Raw genomic sequence first — 22,170 nt, 5'->3', positions numbered from 1 at the left:
TTTTGGTCAATGCCACGCAGTTGGCAGCTAGATATTAAACCCATCTTTCATCTCTCTGCTTGCTTGTTTTGTGACCATCCCTCAAGTACATCTGTTGTGCATTTCTTTATTAAGTTTTAATTTTATTCAATCATTAAATTTATATGCTGCCCATCTCACGATCAAAGTGTGTCAGTGTGTAAGAATTTATGAACTGGAATAGCCATAATAACAAGTCAGACAATGGGAACTGTTTGGAGACTGAGACACAGGATTTGTTGTGAGCCATGTGAGACTACTTGGAGCCTGGACATGGTTTAGCTTAACTGTTCTGTGTATATAAAAGTTTTTTTTGTCTTTGATTGAGTGCTCTGCCTCCTTGCTTCTTATCCTTGTCACTTCTACTTCTCCCATGTTGCAAGAGCTGCATGGGCATTGTATACATGCATCATGTTTTACATTATTGTATATAAAGAAGTTTCTTCTATAAATGAATCCTGCTGAATTATTTGCTTGTGTGCTGGCTGGATTGCTGCAAACTATGACAAAGTGATTCTTTCAATTGGATCCATGTTAGATAATCTCTATTAAATGTGCTTTAGCTTTCAGTAGTCATTTCTATTCGAAATTTATTATGTAGAAATATTAGTATATTAAAATTGAGTGGAAACCCATAGTGATTAATTAAGAAATGAAATAGGAAGACCCAAAGTCAGAGGTGGGTTCCTCTTGGTTTGGCCTGGTTCGGCCGAACTGGCAGTGGTATTTTGGCCTGGGTCGCAGAACCAGCAGTAACCAGGCTGGCCATGCCCCTGAACTGATTCTCCAGTTGGCACTGACATTGCCAGCATGTTGTTTAGTAATGTGCATGCGCAAAGAACAATTTACATTAAAGTGTGTGCGCACGTGCATCGTGCATCTAGTGTGTGCTCATGCAAAACGCGCACGAAGCGAACCGATAGTAGTGACCCACCTCTGCCCAAAGTAGCTGGTGTGTACTGGTGCAACAGACCATGGTTTGCAGATTTCTTTCTCTTTCTTTAGGTCTGCCTTTGTTAGCACTGCAAACCGAAATCGACCCGCGGCAAAGCAGTCCAGCTACTCAGTCATCTGGAATGGGCTTATCCAGACGTTCAGTGTGAAGCAGTTTGTAGCCAAAGCATATCCTGTTTCTGGTTTTGGTCCTCGTCTCTGTCAGGTAGGGGTAGTACCTTTAGAAGATAATATTTGTAGCTCAGAGTTGAATGGTGTGGTCCTTGGTACTCTCTGAGCTTAGTTGTTTTCTTGCTGATGTTTCGTTAACCAACTAGGTAACATCATCAGTGCTAGGACATCAGCGCTAGTCTAGCACTGAAGATGTTACCTAGTTGTGTAATGAAATGTTTGCAGAAAACAACCAAGTTCAGAGTGCTCTGAAGGATCCCTCTGGTAGTGGTAGCTTTAAGTAACTGAATCAGCTATGGGCTACTTGTGAGATGCACAACCGACACCCCATTTGCAGCCTCTCAGCAAGACCTGACCTGTTGCTGAAATTCAGCCACAGAATGGTCAATTTTGCCCATGTGATTTTGGGCACCTGCCTTTTTAAGTTGAAATGGGAATTACCTTCTGATTCCTCTTCTTGCCCATAATGCCACCAAAAAGGGCCAACATATTTTAGTGCTATTCCACATTGGGATGCAGTGATGGTAGCAGACAATTTCCTGATGTCCTGACTTACATAATATTAGTACAGCCACTCTTGTGCCCCTAGAAGGAGTGTGCAATTTCTCCATTATTCCACTTCTGTCATTAGAACATTACCCATCATGGCTAAATTTAAAATATATAATTACATAATGCAATTCAAATGCACTTAGTTGCAAGAAGTGGTGTCTGCAAAGAGAAACAAACTGCAATGAATCCATCCATCCATTCAGTTTTGATAACTCCACATCTCAAATAAGTGGTTTGATATATTTTTTTAATGAATGCTGGGAGGGGAATTGTGGGAGATGAAATCTCACAGTCTAAAGTTGCTGAGACTGGGAAACACTGGTTGCAGCCAGTCATGTGACTGCAATTTTTGCCAGTTTCCAGTATTTTTTGCTGGTTTTTGGCATTTGAAATTTGGAATACAGTATTACACCCATTCATGAGAATGGATTTGCCATTAAGTAGTGACTTACTTAATGACTGCAACTACTTACAACAGAAATTCTGGTTTCAGTTGTGGTTGTTAAGTGAGGACTCACTGTATACATTTCTAATGCACTCTGCTTAGAATAATGTGTACTATTTGGTCACTGAATTCCTGGAGGGATATTGTGGAATTGAGGAAAGAAGGAGCAATCAGATTAGTTATGCTTACAGAAATGCACCACAGTTATTCTTATGTTCTTATGGGTGGGGCAGGCATGTTCTCCTTCCATCAAGTGCCAGGGTTCCAAATAGCATCCAAAATGCTATCCAAAGTATTGCCCAAAGTATGGCCAGAATCTGAAAGCTTCCCGGTTTCCCGCACCTAGTTGAAAGTTCAAGATCTTGACCCCATACCCACCAGTCCATCCCATGGTCCAATCTTCCACTGCCATGCTGGTAGTTCCACCCATCTAATTCCAGTCAGGTGCAGAGACAAAAGGATGACCTTGGCTTTCTAAGAAGAATTTTGTTATGGCTTCATAGTATGTGACTCTGTACAATTCCCCCCCCCCCCTCCCATTTTCCCACAATAGAAATTTCATAGTAGAATAATAGAAAGTGTGGCAGGCCAAAGACCCAAAAGAAAAGATGGCTGACATCAGGAGCTTATTAGAGAGCTTCAAACATATCTGTGGGGTTTTGCTGTGGGGTTTTGGCCCTATTGGTTTTCTTATTTTATTATAGTCCATAAGCAATGGTGGTGTGGTGGCTCAACACATGGTTAAGATGCTGGGCTTTTTGGCTGGAAAACCGTCAGCCCAGGTTTGAGACCCAAGCACCATGTGATGGGGTGAGTTCAGAGGTGGTATACTGCCAGTTCGCACCAGTTCGGGCGAACCGGTAGTGGCGTGAAGCTCCGCCCACCCACCCTGACGTCATCATGGATCCTCTGTACATGCGCTCCCACTACCAAACAGGTACTGAAAAGAATAGCCAACCATTACTGGGTGAATTCCTGTCCTCGACCCAGCTCCTGCCAACCAAGCAATTTGAAAGCATGCAAATGCGAGTAGATAAATAAGTACCACTTCGGTGGGAGGGTAACATCATGCTGGCCACATGGAGAGATGTCTTCAGAAAACACTGGCTCAATGGCCTTGAAACAGAGATGAGCACCATCCCCTATAGTTGGCAAGGATTTGCAGAATAAAATCTGCAGGGACTTCTTTATCTTTACCTTGCCATAAGGAATGCTGATAAAAAGTGTATCCACTGGATTAACCTTACTTCCAAATATGGAGCTTTCTTTTTTGCAACACTGAAAGTTTGCCTTTTTTATTTTCTTGCAGGCTTTACCAACAGTTCTTCGGTCAGCGGGATGTATTCTCCCCAAGAATGTCTGGGCTTATGTAGACAGCATATGGCCAACAAAGAGGGAGGTATTTTCATTCTTCCTTTGTTTAGGGATGGTTATTCATATCCTAACAAACCAACTTCCACTTCCAAATATAGGATGCAAGCAGTGGTGGGATTCAACCAGTTGGAACCTATCTGGGAGAACTGGTTGTTAACTTTCTAAGCAGTTTGGAGAATCGGTTGTTGGAAGAAAACTCAGTTTGTTTTTTCCCACTTTCCAGGGCTAATCCTGGAAAGGATCCTGGAGGCAGGAAGGAAACATTCTGGTGTTGTTTCTAGCCTAATCTTTATTGCCCTGCTCACAGAAACTGCCTCTCCGGTTAACCCTTATTATCTTTTAACGGCTAAAGCAAAGCACCCGTCGATGTGAGTGACATTGAGTTAGCCATGCCCACCCAGTCATATGACCACTGAGCCCCACCTACCAGCTGGTCATTAGGGCAGAGAACTGGTTGTTAAATTATTTGAATCCCACCACACGATGAGCCAAGAGCCAAGGTGGCGCAGTGGTTAAAAGCAGCACTGCAGGCTACTGCTAGATCAGCAGGTCAGCGGTTCAAATCTCACCGGCTCAGGGTTGACTCAGCCTTCCATCCTTCCGAGGTGGGTAAAATGAGGACCCAGATTGTTGGGGGCAATATGCTGACTCTCTGTAAACCGCTTAGAGAGGCCTGAAAGGCCTATGAAGCGGTATATAAGTCTACTGCTATTGCTATTGCTATGTGGGGGATATTGGAGGCCATCTAATCCAACCTTCTCCCCATAGGTGGAGTCCTATGATTGGGCTGAAAGGATTTGGCTGGCCAGTCACCCAGGAAGCTTGCATGCTGAAGGAAAGACTAGCACTCACAGGGTCTCTTCCTAGTCTATCTTGCCATCTTTTCCAACCAGCAGACTCCCTGTTGCCTTGGTTTTTGTTCTGTACATACTTCAAAGAGAACTTTTTGTTATTTATTTATTTATTTATTTATTTATTTATTTATTTATTTATCTATCTATCTATCTATCTATCTATCTATCTATCTATCTATCTATCTATCTATCTATCTATCTATCTATCTATCTAATCACTAGCCTCAATTCATTCTCAGTTTTAATCAACCTGCCCCCATCTTTGGGCTGTATTCTAGTTTCATTATACAACCTTTTGTTCCATTTTTTAAAAAGTTCTCCTTTGTGTTTCTCAATTTATAAGAGAGCATCTTTTGAAAGGATGCTGGTCTCATCAGCTGTCTCTTGGTTTTCCCTTCTCTCTGGCCCTGTTTATGTTTGGGCTTTAATTATGTTGTTTTTCAAGACTCTCCCAAGCCTCCTGCAGAATTTTTTTTCCCTTCAGGATTTCCATTCTTAAAATCCTCTCTGTTTAGCTTATGGAGTCAGTTAGCTGTGTTGAAATCTGGAACACCCCCTGGGTGTAAATTCTCCACTCACAAGTCAAAGCTTTTGCAGTTTCTATTTCTTCAATTGTTTCTTATTTTTTAAAGTTCTCTGTTTTTATTCTTCATACATACATTCACAATTATACATCCTCATAGTTATTATCGATATTGTGTGTATATCTTTAAACATTTATAAATTCTTTTCTCCATTTAATTGGGACTGCTTCTCCTGCCATCCCATTCATCCACCTTATTTTATCATAACCCTACTTTTCCTTCCCTCTCCTTTTCTCCTTCCCTCCCTTCTTCTCTACTTTATTCTTTTCTCCTCTCCTTTCTCTTTTCTTCTTCCCCTTCCTGCCCTCTCTCCTACACTTACTTCCCCTCCATGTCTTGCTTTCCTTTCCCCTTTCTTCTTTCCCTCTCCTCTCCCTTCCTTTCCTCTCTCCCTTCGCTCTTTTCGTTGTTGTGATTACTTCAATCTGATGCATTTGGGGGATGATATTTGAGCAGACCCAGTTCTTTATTTTTCTTCAGTTATTTCTTAGGTTAGGCTTAATTTGCCAATGTAACGCTTAACATAAAGTATAGTAAGTCTCTGAACACACACACTTCACAAAGAGTTTGCCTATTCCTGCAGTGTGCTGGTGGTATAGGCAGCCCCTGCTTTAAAACCATAAATTATATAGACAAATGTTTATGTTGCAAAACCTTTTTCCCATCTGCTAATGGCCTTTTTCTTACCTTTCCATTTAGGAAATGGGGGTGATACGATTTCGCCCCAGTTTATCCAGAGATTTCGATTCTTACCACACTTTGTATACCTACCTGAACAACAGACAGAGATATGGCATTGTGGAAAGCAGCCTGATGGAGATATTCCTGGTGCCATTACCAGCCTACCAATTGGTGCCTTCCCAGTTCCACCCAGTAGGTGGACCAGGTAGGAACCAGACCAGGTCACTTCTAGGTTGTTGGTTCTTAGGAAGCTGGGCAGCTTAAAACCAGGAGATATGTTCTTAGTAAGATAAGCTTCCTGTCAAGGAAAATGGATGCGTTTTTTTGTTTTTATTTCTTTGGCTATTATAATTTAATACAACCTCTCTGTTATGAGTTCTCTTTCAAGAGAACTTCTCTTTGTTTCAGCAGTTTTGTAGAGTTACCATTTCTGGACTGCAGACATTGGAATGGCCACTAGATGACAGGAAAGAGAAATGTTCTGCATCTTTTTGCTGCCATCTAGTGGCAACTGAACTTTTGCAGCAGAGGTATGAGCGCTCAAGTGAAATTAGAGAAATGAAAAAAAACGTCTGAAGAAGAAAGAGAATGGCAGAAATCAGCTCCCCTCTTCCCCCCTCCTCCCCGGCCTAGGCCTCCTGCCAGTGCTGCTGTGTGTTGGAATTGCCCGCGTCTATTAAATTGGGTGTCAATCTGTTCCACTGTCTATTGGTTTCCCGCGTTGTGCATGTTTTCCAGAAAAAAAGCCCTAATGCCCTGATGGCAATTCTATGGCACTCTGTAGGTACGGATACCATGGCCAGCTGCTTTTCTGGTTTCTAGCATGCGCATGCACACCGGGCAGCTGGCTTTTGCATTTGCTAGAAACCCAAAGACCAGCTGGCCGGCACGCATGAACACGCATGTGCACCGGCCACCTGGTCTTCAGATTTCTGGCACTCCAGCAGACATAAAGACCAGCTGGCCAGCATGCCAGAGTGCCAAAGAAAAGAGGAAGGAGACCAGAAGACGGCTTGGGCACTCTGTGCTGAAAAGATTCCTCATCACTGCCCTAATGCATCTCCCCCCCCCATATAAGTCCGGGTCTTATTTTGGGGGAAACACGGTAGATGACAGGAAAGAGAGTGTTCTGTATCTTTTTGCTGCCATCTAGTGGCACCTGAACTTTGGCAGCTGAAGGATGAGAGCTCAAATGAAACCAGAGAAATGAAGAAGCAAAAAAAGATCAGAAGAAGAAAGGGAATGGCAGAAAGCAGCTAGTACTGATGATGTTACTTAGTTGGGTCATGAAACCCCTACAGGAAAACAACTAAGCTCAGAAAGCATCAAGGACCACATAGATAATTGCTAGGATTATTGGTATCTGGCAGAACAGGAGTAACCAAACGAAAATGTTGTTTCACCCGCGGTTGACAGAGTTCTCTGATTACATGTCAAGAGAACATACAAGGCAAGTGGAAGCGGAAGAAGAATTGAACTCAGATCCCCAGTCAATGTAATCAACCTGGCCAAAGTAGAAGGCATTTCTACAGTTGCAGTTCGAACTCAACCCGAAGAAAAAGAAACAGGATCCATGAAAGCTGGCATGAGAAAGCCTGAGCGAACACAAGGTCCTGGAGGGAGTATAAATGAAGTTTTCTGTGGGAAGATGCATTAAATGGTGTCAAGATCTTTTGCAGCTAGCAAGATTGTTAGGGAACTCAATGTGATGTCATTCTGTTAAAGCAATTCCAGATTAAGCTAACAGTTAAGCGAATGATATTTGGCAAAGGAGTCACTAGTCAGAAATGTTAGCTCTGATATGTGCACCAAGGAAGATATCATCTATGTCAGTGTTTTTCAACCACTGTGCCGCGGCACACTAGTGTGCCGTGACATAGTGTAAGGTGTGTCGTGGGAAAATTACTTTATATATAGTCAATATAGGCACAAAGTTAATTTTTTTTAACATTTTCTAATAGTGGTGTGCCTCGTGATTTTTTTCATGAAAAAAGTGTGCCTTTGCACAAAAAAGGCTGAAAAACACTGATCTATGTCAAGGATGCCCAAACTGCAGCTTTGAGATCATAAAAACTCCTCTTTTGTTGTTGTTAGTTGCAAAGTCTTGTCTGACCCATTGCAACCCCATGGACAACGTTCCTCCAGGCCTTCCTGTCCTCTATCATCCTCTGGAGTCCATTTAAGCTCACGCCTGCTGCTTCAGTGACTCCATCCAGCCACCTCATTCTCTGTTGTCTCCTTCTTCTTTTGCCCTCCATCTTTCCCAGCATTAGGCACTTCTCCAGTGAGTTCTTCCTTCTCATCAGGTGGTCAAAGTATTTGAGTTTCCTCTTCAGGATCTGGCCTTCTAAACAGCAGTCAGTGTTGATTCTCCTCTAGGACTGACCAGTTTGATCGCCTTGCAGTCCAAGGGACTCGCAGGAGTCTTCTCCAGCACCAGAGTTCAAAGGCCTCCATTCTTTGGCACTCAGCCTTTCTTATGGTCACAGCTATACATTGCAACTGGAAAAGCCATAGCACTTTTGTTGGTAGGGTGATGTCTCTGTTTTTTAGTATGCTGTCTAGATTTGCCGTAGTTTTGCTCCCCAGGAGCAAGCCTCTTTTACTTTCTTCAGGGCCACCCAAGATGGACAGGTCATAGCAGAGAAAACATGATCCACTGGAGAAGGAAATGGCAACCCACTCCACTATCTTTGCCATGAAAACCCCATGGACAGTACCAAAAACTCCTTTAAAAGTTGCCAGTAATTTGTTATGTTTAATGTGACTGGAGAGGGAAACCACTGAGAATTCTTGCAGAGAAATAACATAAAATTCATATTTCGCATGAAGTTCTAAAGGCAAAGGTGGACTTAGCCCCAAAAGGTGATGCAACCTTCTGTTATATCAGTGGGTCCCATTTCAATTTTGCTGGGTGTGATGCATACCAGGCCTCTTGGATGATTCAGTGTCCTATACTTTTGTATGCTCTAGGGGCAAACATGGGCATGTTGGAACTTTTATTGAACTTCACTGAATCTCCAACGTGTGGGACGGATTACAATCAACCTCCACATGAACCGAGACTATTCTGCACTGTTGCAGAATCTTTAATGATGGGCTTTTCAGGATGTCTCCTTTCCTCAGCTGTCATCTCCCCCCTCCCCTCCTCCAATGCTGTCATTTTCACTGGCTTTGTTATGATGACCTTTGCATGCCTGTTTGGAGACAACGTGGTATTTGATTGTCCTGCGGCAACTGGAACAGGATATTAAAATTTCTCCATCGACATTTGGAATTGGCCTCGTCCTTTCATTTCGCATTCCAAAATGCCAGAGAATCATATGCACAGCTACCAAGTGTGCTATTTACTTAGATCCGGGGCAAGGGATGAAGAGGAAGAGGCAGGGGAGCGCATACCAGTTGGTCAAAGCTATTCATCCCGTCATTTTCTAAATAAAGCAGATTAGTCTCCTTTACCGCGTTGGTTTGTTTCAGATCTAAGGAAAAGATTCTGAGAGTTGTACTTCAGAGCATCTGTAGCGCACTAAGGTAAAGCATTGTACAGCACCTGTATAATGTTAGTTAAATCTTTTGGATAAATAAGGGCCAACAAGTTTAAAGACTTGTTTTAAAACCCCAAGATTACCAAAAGGTTTGCTTTCCCTTCCTCCCCCCACCCCCTCCCCTACTCCCTGTCAAGTTTGACTTGCAAACTGTTAGGATGTATTTATTATATCCAACAGGCTTCTCGTACCTAGAGCAGTAAATCACGACTCTTCAGACCAGGGCTGGGTTCCGGCTGCTGCTACTGCCAGTTTGCTCAGGGACGCACTGCGCATGAACTTGATGCCACCTGTGTGCACATGCACAATTCTTTAAAAAACAAGATGAACTGAGAGAACCGGTTCGGGGGCGTGGCAGGCCTGGGTCACTGCTGGTTCCAGCGACCCAGCCCACCAGGTTACCACCTATTGGGCCGAACCGGTCCGAACTAGTAGGAACCCAGCTTTGCTTCTGACTCTTACAGAATGTCTGTATTCAGGAAACTGCTTATAGCACTGATGGCTAAGCTTTTTACCATTGAGTGCCAGAAGCGGGGGGAGCACGATGGGGGGTTGGGTGCATGTGTGTCTACACTCATAATTCTATGTGCCTGTCCCGTGCACATGTGCGTGCTCCCCCCATGTTCCCCCCGCTTTTGGCATGCGATGGCACGGTGGACCCGTTTTTCGCCCTTCCTAGGCTCCAGAGCCTTTCTAGGAGCCTGGCAAGGGCAAAAATAGCCTTCCCCCACCCCTGAGGCTGAAAACAGCCTGTTTCCTGACTTATAGAGGGCCCGAAGAAGGCCCGAAAATCAGCTCAGCCAGAGCTGAGCTCACGTGCCCACCAATATGTGCCAATATGTGCTCACGTGCCCACCAATATTTGCTCACTATCATGGGCTTATAGCAAGAGATTGGGGATAGCCGCCCAGAGTCCCTAGGGAGTGGGCGGCATACAAATTTTATTAAATTGGAAATTTATTAAATTGGATATGACAGCCCTAGATTAATTCCTTCAATGGAGACAGGAAGAAAACCATTTACACATAGTTTATGGCAGTCCACCAAAATCAATATCTTCATCCGCTGCACACTAAATAAATATCTCCATCTCTATCTCTCTATCTAATCTGTGCCTATATATCTGTACCAGTGGATGGTGAACCTATGACATGTGTGTCCAAAGTGACACCCCATATCATTTTGCGTGACATTCCAGGGTTCACCAACATCCGACCACAATTCTTCTCCCTGTTGGAATTACCAAAGAAACTGAATGAATACAAACACAAGAAATATCTTTGGGCACTACCCAAAGATCATTTCAAATGGATTCTCCCCATCCATGCCAGCATTTGTCATCTTCAAAGGCGTGATTGATGGTAACACAAAAAAGAGCGCAGCTTGCAAAAGGCAATGGCAACATGGCAGCTGCACAGTTCCCTTGTTTGCCAACTGCTGCACGGGGTGGTTGTTTGCACAGCAAAGATCATTTTTGAGGAGCAAGCGCAGAGAATATCTGCAACCAAAGTCTGCAAAATGTTAATACTATCAGCAATTGTGTGTAATCAACTTTGTGTCAACCAGATGTGCATTGGATTAGGAATGAATATGTAAAGAGTTCCGTCTCTTGTTCAGGATGTATATGTGTATATAAGAGAGACATGCCTGTAGGGTCAAGTTAGGCATTTTCCAAATTTTTGACATGCCAAGCCCAAAAGATTCACCGTCACATTGCCATATATATGCATGATTTAAATTGTAGGCGTTTACTTCCTGCAGAAAAGACAGTAGAAAATTGGCTGTTCACTTCACAGCCTTGAGAATGGGAAGGAGATGCTTAAGGTTCACATTATGCTTCTCCCTGGCGTGAGAACTACAAATTCCTGCCCCACGAACTTCATTCTTTTCGGTATTGGCAACCAGCAAAGAGAAAGGGCTTTGTTTAAAAATGTGTGAGACGCTTGTGAAGTTGTCCCTGGGCAAGTCCTTTTCATTCCATGGCTTTGTTTCTTTCAACAGGACTTGATCAACGCCACCCAGCTTTGCTGCTAGGGCTGATCCTGCCCAAAAGGACTAGTCCGGACATTCTAAAGACAAGTCATGATCTTCCACCTAAAGCCAAGAGAAAGAGGGTCACTTCTAAGGTCAGTCTGGAAAACAGTCGCTTCACTGTCCCTTCACATTTACAGGCAGATGTTGGTCAGGAACAGACCCCACAGCCTCTGTGCACAGGGGAGCTTTCCTCAAGCCTTCCAGAGCAAGAGGAGCTGACAGTTGATGGTCTTCTCGGTCTCATAGAACAGCTCAAAAGAGACATACTGTGTAGAGTGCCTTCCGCTTCTTGCCTCCAAGATGCAAGAGATGAAGTCCATCAAACTCCTTTGGGCGATACTTTCCATTCAACAGCAGATTCTGCTTCAACTGGAGAACAATTGGGCAATTTAACCCTGGGAACTTGGGGATCACGGCCATGTCCGAGTGGGGAAGAGATACAGTTTTTTATCGATCCAGATCTATCGGATTTCTGTAGCCTGCATGGGCCTCTTTTACCTTCTGGGGTTTTACATCCAGATCAACATGGAACTCCTATGGCCTTACCCAATGGAGCACAAGGGATAAACACCTTTGGGAATCCACTTCCACCGAGTGTCCTTTGTGCTGAAGCCGTGACCCCTGTGGAAGAATGTCAGGCTCAACTTCCACCCCAGATTCCTTATGCCAACACGATTGGAGCGCATAACCCATCTGTGCAGGAAACCTTAGGTCTTCTCCAATATGTGACACAGATGCAGTCCAGCATTCAAAATCTGGAAGCTCAACCATGTAGTCTCCTTACACAGGAAATGATCTCTGCATTGTCTCAGATTCCAGCTGGGTTAGAGTCGTTTCCAGTCCAGCAAGACGGTGGATACTACATAGGACCAACCTGAGATGCTTGGGAGGGTGACAGGTATGATGGTGGTGGCTGAAACCTGCAAAATAGAGGACAACTCCTCTTTGAGAGCAAACAGGGTAGAAATAAGGGTAGAATAAGCTGCAGGTGAAGGAGGTTTCATTACTTTTTCTTAACCTGCTTGCATATTTATTCCTTATAATTCTAAGAGACTGGGGTACATTTAGGTTTCAATTGTGCGTTGATTGGGGTTTAAAAGTTTATTTAGATCAGCGTTTCTCAGTCTTGGTGACTTTCCCAGCCAGCAGGGAATTCTGGGAGTTAAAGGTCCACACACCTTAAAGTTACCAAGATTGAAAAACACTGAGTTGGATACGGTAAATTACCCGAATCCTAGTATCTCTATCTCATACCCTGGTTGTGACAAACAGGTAGCCAATTGGCTCACCAGAAACCATTGTAAACTCATGACTTAAAATGAGCATTTTCCATGAAGTTCATGGGAATTGGCATTGGGTAATTTCCAGGGCAAAAAAGAGATGGATAGTTTTATGGTTTTATGTTATATGCTGATGATTTTGAATATGTATGTTGGGCAAGAGGCAGATTCCATGAGGAGAATGAGAATTGCATTGGGGGTTGAAGTTATTGTCTGAATAAAAGACAACTGTTCCTGACGTTTATTTCCATGTTAAGAAACAATTCAAAAGTGTTTTTTAAAATAAATAAATAAATAAATAAATAAATGTTTTATTATGTGTTAAATGTTTTGTAAGATTATGGGGTTTTGAGTTTCTTTTTAAAATCTTTTTTTCAAAACCTGTGCTGAGGTAAAGAAAAAGTTGGAATGGCTGTTTTCTGAATAGAATCTCAGAGTTGTAAGGGGGATGTGTGTGTGGACTTCAGTTCCCAGAATTCCCCAGAAAGCATGCTGGCAGTTGCAGTCCACATCTAAAGTTGCCAAGACTGAGAAACACTGGTGTGGTCCAAGTCCCTTCTCATAGTAGGATACATCAGAACACGGTCCTCAACCTTTTGGGTGCCAGGGACTGGTTCCATGGAGAGAGTTTTCCCACGGACCAGAGGGGGTGTGGTCTCACAACACTGCCTGCATCCCGTGAATGGGGCTTCACTTGTTTGCGTGGTCTGGCTTCTGGCATGCCCTGGCCTGGTGCCGGTCCACCTACCAGTGGTTGGGGACCCCTGCATTAGAACAATGTTTCTCAATTGTGGCCACTTTAAGATGGCTGGACTGTAACTCCAAATATGCTGACTGAGGCATTGAAGTCCACACATCTTAAAGATGCTAAGAGTGAGATACACACTGCAACATACCATCTCTGAAACAGAGGCCTGTTCAGCCTCTGTTCGAAGACTTCTACTTGGATGCTACTGTTGTTAAGGAAATGCTAAATAATTGCACCAGGAAAATTTTCTCACATTCAGTCTCCTGTTTAGAAGCATGATACTCTACTACGTGGTGGCTCAGTGGCTAAGACGCTGAGCTTGTCGATCAGAAAGTTCAACAGTTTGGCGGTTTGAATGCCCAGTGCTACGTAACGGAGTGAGCTCCCATTACTTGTCCCAGCTTCTGCCATCCTAGCAGTTCGAAAACAGGTAAAAATGTGAGTAGAAAAATAGGGACCACCTTTGGTGGGAAGGTATCAGCGTTCCGTGCGCCTTTGGCATTGAGTCATGCCGGCCACATGACCATGGAGACGTCTTCGGACAGCGCTGGCTCTTCGGCTTTGAAATGGAGATGAGCAACGCCCTCTAGAGTTGGGAACGACAAGCACATGTGTGTGAGGGGAACGTTTACCTTTACCTTTGTACAGAATAACATTATAAATGAAGTTACCATATGTCTAGGAGAACCACTGATAGAGCATAAATCACATTCTGTGTGAAGGGAGGGAAGGAAGGAGGGAGGGAGAAAGGGAGAAAGGAAGGAGGGAGGAAGGGAGGAAGGAAATACTGGGAAAGTAGAAATATCCTCATCTGAAATTGAAATGACAAGGAAGTGCCAAAATAAGATGAGCATTGCCCCCTAGAGTTGAGAATGAATAGCACATTTGTGTGAGGGAAACCTTTACCTTTATCTTCCTTACCTTTTGTTTGTTTCTTTACCTGTCTGCAAGTACAGGTAGTCCTTGACTCACAATGGTTCATTTAGGGATTATTGTTACACCAGCAGTGAGAAAAGGGACTTATGACCATTTATGACCACAACCACTGCTGCAGCCCCACATGATCAACCTTCAGAAACTTGGCAACTAACTCATATTTATGACGGTTGCAATGTCCCAGGGTTATGTCCTCACCTTGCGACTTTCAGACAAGCAGTCAATGGAGAAGCTGGAATCACTTAACAACTGTGTTACTGGCTTAACAACTGCAGCAATTCATTTAACAACTATGGCAAGAGGGTCATAGAATGGGGGCAAAACTCACTTAACAACCGTCTTGTTCAGCAAGAGAAATGTTGGGCTCAATTGTGGTCGCATATCGAAGGCTGTATAGAGCCCTGTGAATGACAAGCTGGAAGTAGAGAGCAGGTCTATGGATGGAGCGAATTGTGGCCTTCAGCAGCTAATGTTGTCCAAGGACAGGAAGGCTGTAAGGTAGGTTTCTGAAAGTTATTTGACTTTCTGGTGCTGAAAATATGTGGCAGTCATACAAGCCACCCTGTCAGGGTTCCAAATAGCACCCAAAGGTAAATCAGAGTCCGAGGCAAAGGATTCCTCAAAGTTCCAATTTATTAAGAGAGCCATGTTGGCACATCTGGGAAAACCTGAATCTGAAAGCTTCCCGGTTTTCCACACCCAATTGAAAGTTCAAGATCTTGCCCCCATAAGTCCATCCCATGGTCAAATCTCCCACTGCCTTGCTGGCAGCTTCCACCCGTCCAGTTCCAGGCAGGTGCAGAGACAAAAATGACCTTGGCTTTCTAAGAAGAATGTTGTTATGGCTACATATCACCCAACTCCATATAATCCCCCCTCCTATTTTCCCACAATAGAAAATAGACAATAGAAAGTGTGGCAGACCTGAAGTCCAAAAGAAAAGATAGCTTGCAGACATGACACACCCATTGCTTCCTTCCTTTTCACTCAGGACCAACTATATCAGGGGTCACCAACCTTTCAGACCTCAGGGACCACTAAATTCATAATTTTAAATCCCGCCGACCATTAATATGATCTGCCTAATGACTGGGTGGGTGGATGTGGCCAACTTGATGTCACTCACATTGAGGGGTGCCTCGCCGGACTCTATTTGCCCCTCCCCTCCCAGCCACTCCTTGCCTGCCCACCTGGGCTGTTTAGGGCCCCAACAGAAAGCAGTTGCTGGAGCTAAGCAGCCACCACAAGAAAGAGTTGGCAAAACAGCTGGCTCAGGTCAAATTGGATCTGATCAAGAAGGAGGCTCAGCAAAAGCACCTCACTGAGGACTAGGAGCATAGTCTTTCCAAGCAGAGGGGAGTGTAATGCCAGGTACTGGTGCCTGGAGGCTCAGGGGGCTGAGATGGTCAGCCAGTTCCAGGCCATGATTCAATCCCATTGGAACAAGGCCCTCCGGCTCTTTGCACCTTTGTCCAAAGCCCCGCACCAGGACGCCGAGGCAGACCCCAAGTTGGAATTTCTGTCCCCCTCTGTCCTACACAAAAAGATCCCAAGGGGGGGAGACTCTCTGCAGCAACACAAACGTTCAGTGCACGTGTCCGTCTCAGAGGCCGCAGTTTGGGGACCCCTGATTTAGTGCAATATAAAAAATGCAAATAATTTTTCTGCGGACCACCAAACTTTTCTCAAGGACCACCAGTTGGTGACCGCTGAACTATACCATCTGAAGAGTAACTTCTGCAGGCTCCCCCCACTTTCTCATTGCCTTTCTTCTAACTCTTTCCTCTTTCTCCCCCCCCCTCCTTCTGGTTATTCTTTCATATATTTTTTTCTGTTTCCATTATGGGTAACAGAATGGGCTACATGTAGTCCTCAACTTACGACCACAATTGAGCCCCACATTTCTGTTGTCAAGTGAGACATTTGTTAGCTGAGCTTTGGCCCATTTAATGACCTTCCTTGCCACAGTTGTTATGGGGATCACGTGACCCCAGGATACTGCAACCATCACAAATACGAACCAATTGCGAAGCATCTGAATTTTGAGGGCCTCTGGAGAGACTGTTTTCGCCCGCCTCAGGCTCCTAGAAAGCCTGTGGAGCCTGGGGAAAGCGAAAAACGGATCCATAATGCGCCAAAAGCAAGGGGGAGGAGGGCAGGGATCGTGCCCATGGTATTATGGGTGTGGCACGCCCGCACACGACCCCACTGTGCTCCCCCCCACTTTTGGCAAGTGATGGGAAAAAGGTTACCCATCACTGCCTCAGACTGTCTACTGTCGACCACACCCCATTCCTAAGAGTTCTATAAGGGGTGTGCATAAGCGCACCAGTGTGCCTACCATCCCTGTCCTCCTGTCCCCACTTATTCATAACCATTTCCTGTATTCATAATCATGTTTATACTTGTAGGAAGCTAAAACCCACCCCTCCCTCTCCTAGAAAAATGAAATATCCTGGGAAATATTGAAAAGGCAGAATATTATATTCCCCTGGATAAGAAATGGAGAAACATGTTTTTAGGCAGGAAACAGACTCACTCTTAATAGCCCCCACCTTTGTCAATGGAACATTAAAATGCCTGAGCCAGTCTCTTCTACATAACAAAAACTCCTCCCCTTCAGCTCCGGGGTGATGGGATTAAGGCGTAATAGTATTGGCCCTTTACCCATCTCACCACAGGGTGCCTCGGGAGAAACAGTGCTCAACCAAACCTGGATTCAAAACGCAGCCTAGAGAGTTGCCCCTGCATGGCCCCATGGGAGTCTGACAACCAATCAGAATACAAGCTCAAGATCAAAGGCCAGAGAGGGCATTAAAACCAAGGACTTTCAGCATCTCTGCCCCTTTTTCTTCTTCACCCAACATCTGGAAGCATATGATCCCCTTTTCTGTTCAGGAGCTCAAACCATGTGATCCTGGCCACCATTAAACCATCTTTCCAAGCAGCCTCCATGTGTCCAGTGTCTTTTCCCCCGCTTGGAATTAAACCCCAGAAGGACATTTCTTCCAACATACTTATATCTGTTCTCTTATACTGTACATGCGTGACAAAATAAATAAAATAAAGAAATGGTAAAGGGAAAGAGAGTCTGTAGAACAGGGGTGTCAAACTCATGTCGTTACGGGGGTGTCATTTGATGTATTGAGACTCCCCCCTTTTGCTAAACCGGGTGTGGGCGTGGCCACTGCGTGATGCATCTGATCCGCAAATTTGACAGTCCTGCTCTAGAAAATCTCTCTCCTCCAGCTGCTTTCAGTGTCCAAATGAGGCAGGTGCTTTTTTGGGGGCGATGCTGAGGCTGCAACCTCTGACTTTGACCACCAGATGGTGCAGTTTAATAGAAAATAACACTGTTTTCCTTCAGGGGAGACTGTTGTGGGCGGACTTGGCATCTCCTTGAGAAAATGCTCTAGGCCTGTTTTTCCAAGCCTGAAGTCTCAAGAATTCTTTGAGGATCAATTTATTTTCAGGTTTATAGAGTAATAATAAATAATAATAAAGTCCTTTATTTACAACAGTTCATTTAGTGACCATTCAAAGTTACAACGGCCCTAAAAAGTGACTTATGATCATTTTTCACACTTACAACATCCCAATGGTCACACGATCAACATTCAGCCACTTGGCAACTGGTTCCTACCTAGGACGGTTGCTATGTCCCAGGGTCTCATGGTCTCCTTTGGCGACCTTCTGACCGGCAGAGCCAATGCGGAAGGCAGGTCCACTTAACATAAGGTGACCAGATTTTCAGATTGGTAAAGAGGGACACCATTGACCGGGGGTGGGGGGGGGGGGTTCTTGATTAAAATTTTTATATAGAGCAACAAAAATTTTCATAGAACGCAAAAATAGTATTGTAATATATTTTTTTTATTTCAACATAACTACAATTTACAAATATAATACATTTATTTACATTTATATTTATTAAATATATTTACAAAAATTATGTACAGTATTATTTTATTCTTTGGCATATTTCTCACTTGAGTGAATTTTTTTTAGTAGATTGCTGTCGTCGTTTAAAAGGTCATGAAATTTTTCACAAGAATTTGTTAAATTATATTTCACACATAAAATGGCTTTCAAAGTCTCAACACTTAATTGTGATTTTTCTGATGTCCACACTTTATTTACCGTAGAAAAAACGTGTTCAGTCGCAGCATTAGTTCCTGGTAAGGACAGAGCGTATTCCACAATTTTTAGTGCATTATTGTATGGAACATGGTTTGTTTCAAAATGATGAAATATTTCTAACCATTTGTTCTCTATTGTGATTTTTGCCCAAGATTGCCCAAGATTTAACCTTTTCCTTATCAATATATATATTTTAATAATGATACCTCATCAAAAAGATCATTTTCAGAAATATTACTATATGGGAAATTTGAGTAATATGATCGAATGATTTTTGCACATCATTCCAATTAAGTTTTTGTTTTAATGCAACCCAATGAAAATGTTCAATATCTCTGTAATGTACCGTCCACTCTTCTAAATAACCTATGCAGTTACTATAGAACTTTTTAACGTGATTCATGATATCTGCACGATTTATTGCACCTTGTTCTTCTAGCTGTCTTATACTATTACGGATAGTTAACGGAATAAAAATATTTTATAATCGCTCTTGATACTGAAATTTTAAATTATTAACTTCATTTGCTACTTCGATTACCGAAATTTTGTCACCTTCAATAAGTTTTATAGCATTTTGAAAAAGAACTGCTTGATTGTGTACAAACTCTAGCCAAATTTTTGAAGATTCTTTTTCAAAAAACTCTTCTAAAACTCTAGGACATTTATCCTGTGATAGAAAGTAGGATTTCAAAGGATCGTATATTTTCAAAATTCTTTCGACAGCTGGCAAAAGAGCTAACCAGCGCATTTTACTGTATCCAAGTATTTTCTGATATTCAACTTCCGCAGTTTCACAAAATTCTTTAAGCATTTCAACGCGCACAGTGTATATATAGAAATAAGAATATATTTTAACAACAATATTTTTTACATCTATGGGCAACAAGTCAGCAGCTGTTTGAATGGTGTTATGTATTATGTGCGCTGCACAACCAACACCAATAATGTTTTGATTAAGGTTTTTGTTTAATTTATAAAAAATATTATTTGTACCTCTTCTCGCTTTTCCTCCAAAATTTGCATTCGTGTTGTCTCCACAATATGCAATTATTTTATGTTTTAAATTGTTTTGTTTCAAAATATTAATAATGGAACTGAAAATTATTTCAGAAGTTTCGCCGGGCAAAGAAACAACATCTAAAATTCTAATTTGTATTCCAGTTTCCGAATCAAAAAATCTAATAATGGTTGGAAATAACTTTATATCCTTATGATTAGATGTGTCAATTTAAAAAAAGAATCCACACAGAATAAATTGAAGTAACTATGAAGTAATTGACTATTTAAAAAAAGATTCTATCCAAAATAAATTAAAATAAACTATTTTTAAAAATTCTATACTCAATACTTTGAAATGTATTGTGCATAGAATTTTTAAAAATAGTTTTACTTCAATTTATACTGTGTGGAGTAGTTTGAAATGTTTTACTTCAATTTATTCTGTGTGGATTCTTTTTAAAATTGTCTTAGACTATTTAAAAAAGATTATATCCAAAATAAATTAAAATAAACCATTTTTAAAAATTCTATATTGTGCATAGAATTTTTAAAAATGGTTTATTTTAATTTATTTTGGATAGAATCTTTTTTTAATAGTCTAAGACAATTTAAAAAAATAATCCACACAGAATAAAACTATTTTAAAAAATCCTATGCACAATAAATAAAATATTATTTTAAAATACATTAAAAAATAAAAGAAAAAAAAACCCAGGTCACTTACCAGCAGGCAGAATCAGCAGAACTCCGATGCGATGGATCCTCACAGCGATGGATGGAAGCAACAGGGAGCAGGCAGGCAGAGATGCAGCAGGAACAGATAAGACACTGGACTGGACTCTGGAGGGACAACAAGGCTAGGGTCACTAAGCAGGTCTGGAGAGGGTGGGGTGGGGAGAAAAGCTAGGCCATCTTCACCACCAGCCCGCAGCTTTCGCTAGGGAATGCCTTCCCTTGTGAAAGCTAGGCCGCGGCAGCTACTGCCAGCCCGTGGCTTCGCTAGGGAAGGCCTTCGCAAGGGAAGGCCTTCCCTTGCGAAAGCTAGGCCGCCGCCGCCCACCTGAAGCCTCCCGAGTCCTGCTGCCGGGGCTTAGTTGCTTACCTGAGGGGGAAGCAGCAAGCTCCTGGAAGGCGAAGACGAAATGGAGGTCAGACTCAAGCAGCGCGAAGCTTTTAAATTTAAACATTTCACCTCCAGCCCACTCACTGGGCTGGCTTAGTGTGGATGGGCGGGGGAGCGAGTGAGCGAAATGCAATGTGCCAAAAATGAAAAATCGGGACTTTTTAACAACGATGCGGGGCGCGGGACTAATTGTGGAAAATCGGGACTGTCCCGCCAAAAGCGGGATGTCTGGTCACCTTAACTTAACATCTATGTTACTCACTTAACAACTGCAGTGATTCCATTAACAACAATGGCAAGAAAAGTTGTAAAATGGGTCAATACTCACAGCAAATGTCTCACTTAGCAACATACGTTTTGGGCTCGATTGTCTTAAGTCAAGGGCTACCTCTTGACACTACCTGACTGTTGTTACATCCTAAAAACCCCCATAACTTTAATCTTAAACTGTCTACTGTTGACCTTACCCCATTCCTAAGAGACCAGCGTGCCCACCGTCCCTGTCCTACTGTCCCCATTTATTTGTACCCATTTCCTGCGTTCTTATTCCTGTTTATTCTTATTCCTGTTATCTTGTACATGAGTGACAAAAAATAAATAAAAATAAATATCTGTCTGTAGAGATTCTCAGTCATCCAGGTCACACTTGTCCCAAAGGTGCTTTTTTAGGAGGCAACTGGACTTTCTTATTTTGTTTTGTTTTCCTTGAAGACCTTTCGCTTCTCATCCAAGAAGCTTTTTCGGCTCTGACAGGATAGCAGGGAATGGAAAGATTGATATTCCTTGAAGTCAGCTGGTCATTTGCATCCTTTTTAGAGGATGGTTGAAGCACTTGGAGGTTGATCTGTGTCCTCAGGGTCACCTGAGTGGGGCTTCTGGTTTCTTTAGTCTCCATTTTTTTGCTGGAAATCCACTCTTATTCCCACACCACTCAAAGGGTGTTTATCCTACAGACATTTAGCAATGCAATCTTGGATGAGAAGCGAAACATCTTCAAAGAAAAAACAACAACAAGAAGAAAGTTCAGTTGACACCACTGAGTTATTTCAAATGTGAATAACATGCTTTTAAATTCAGGTGGTTTTCCCCCTCCGACATCTTACGTGTTTTGGAGAACTGTCTCAGGTGTACCACTCAAAGGTCTTCCTCCTAAAAAAAACATACATCCTTTCTAGAATGTGACATTGTAGAAACCATGTAAGATTTATGTACCAACAGACATAACAGAAGTAGGTTTGCCAGATCTAACTGCAGAGACCAGGATTACTATTAGAAGATAGCACTGAGGTGCAGAAAACTCCTTGCTGCCTTCTGGATTTCAAGGCCAAATTTGGAAACTCTATAACAAAATGTGTTTTGCCCTCAAAGTCTTTCAACAAACTTTAAACAAAACATTTTTGATAGATATTTGAGATAGAGATACTGCCTTGATGAGATCTCACTTGGAAAACTCTCCAGTTCTGGTCATCACGACTTTTTCTACTTTCTACAGTAGACTGAGTGCACCCCTATGGGGCATGTTTAACTCTTAATCTTTTGTGTGCTTGAGGTCTTGCAATGTGGGGTGAGTGTTCTGAGATGGGAAGTGGCTTTATGTAATTAAAGGATTTCCCTATCTCGAGAAGACTTTCAAGAGCCGCGGTGGCACAGTGGTTAGAGTACAGTACTGCAGGCTACTTCTGCTGCCTACCGGCTGCCTTCAATTTGGCAGTTCGAATCTCACCAGGCT

The 22,170-nt window shown here is 42.8% G+C and overlaps 1 protein-coding gene across 1 annotated transcript in view; it reads left to right on the top strand.

Moving 5' to 3' along the window:
- Nucleotides 1–12,747, top strand: part of SPOCD1 (SPOC domain containing 1) — a 38,342-nt gene extending 25,595 nt beyond the window's left edge. Inside the window, exons 12-15 of the mRNA XM_087727358.1 lie at nucleotides 1,024–1,177; nucleotides 3,450–3,539; nucleotides 5,652–5,838; nucleotides 11,180–12,747. Of these exons, the coding sequence (XP_087583484.1) occupies nucleotides 1,024–1,177; nucleotides 3,450–3,539; nucleotides 5,652–5,838; nucleotides 11,180–12,090 (1,342 nt within the window). The 3' untranslated portion in view covers nucleotides 12,091–12,747. The remainder of the gene's footprint in view (nucleotides 1–1,023; nucleotides 1,178–3,449; nucleotides 3,540–5,651; nucleotides 5,839–11,179) is intronic.
- Nucleotides 12,748–22,170: the final 9,423 nt, after the last annotated feature.

This window comes from Thamnophis sirtalis, unplaced genomic scaffold, assembly GCF_051295495.1.
Source record: "Thamnophis sirtalis isolate CommonGarterSnake01/CBP01778 unplaced genomic scaffold, rThaSir2_p1.2 scaffold_13, whole genome shotgun sequence".
Lineage (NCBI taxonomy): Eukaryota > Metazoa > Chordata > Lepidosauria > Squamata > Natricidae > Thamnophis > Thamnophis sirtalis.
Note: the sequence above shows the minus strand (reverse complement) of the source record. Positions and strands in the feature narration are given on the sequence as shown.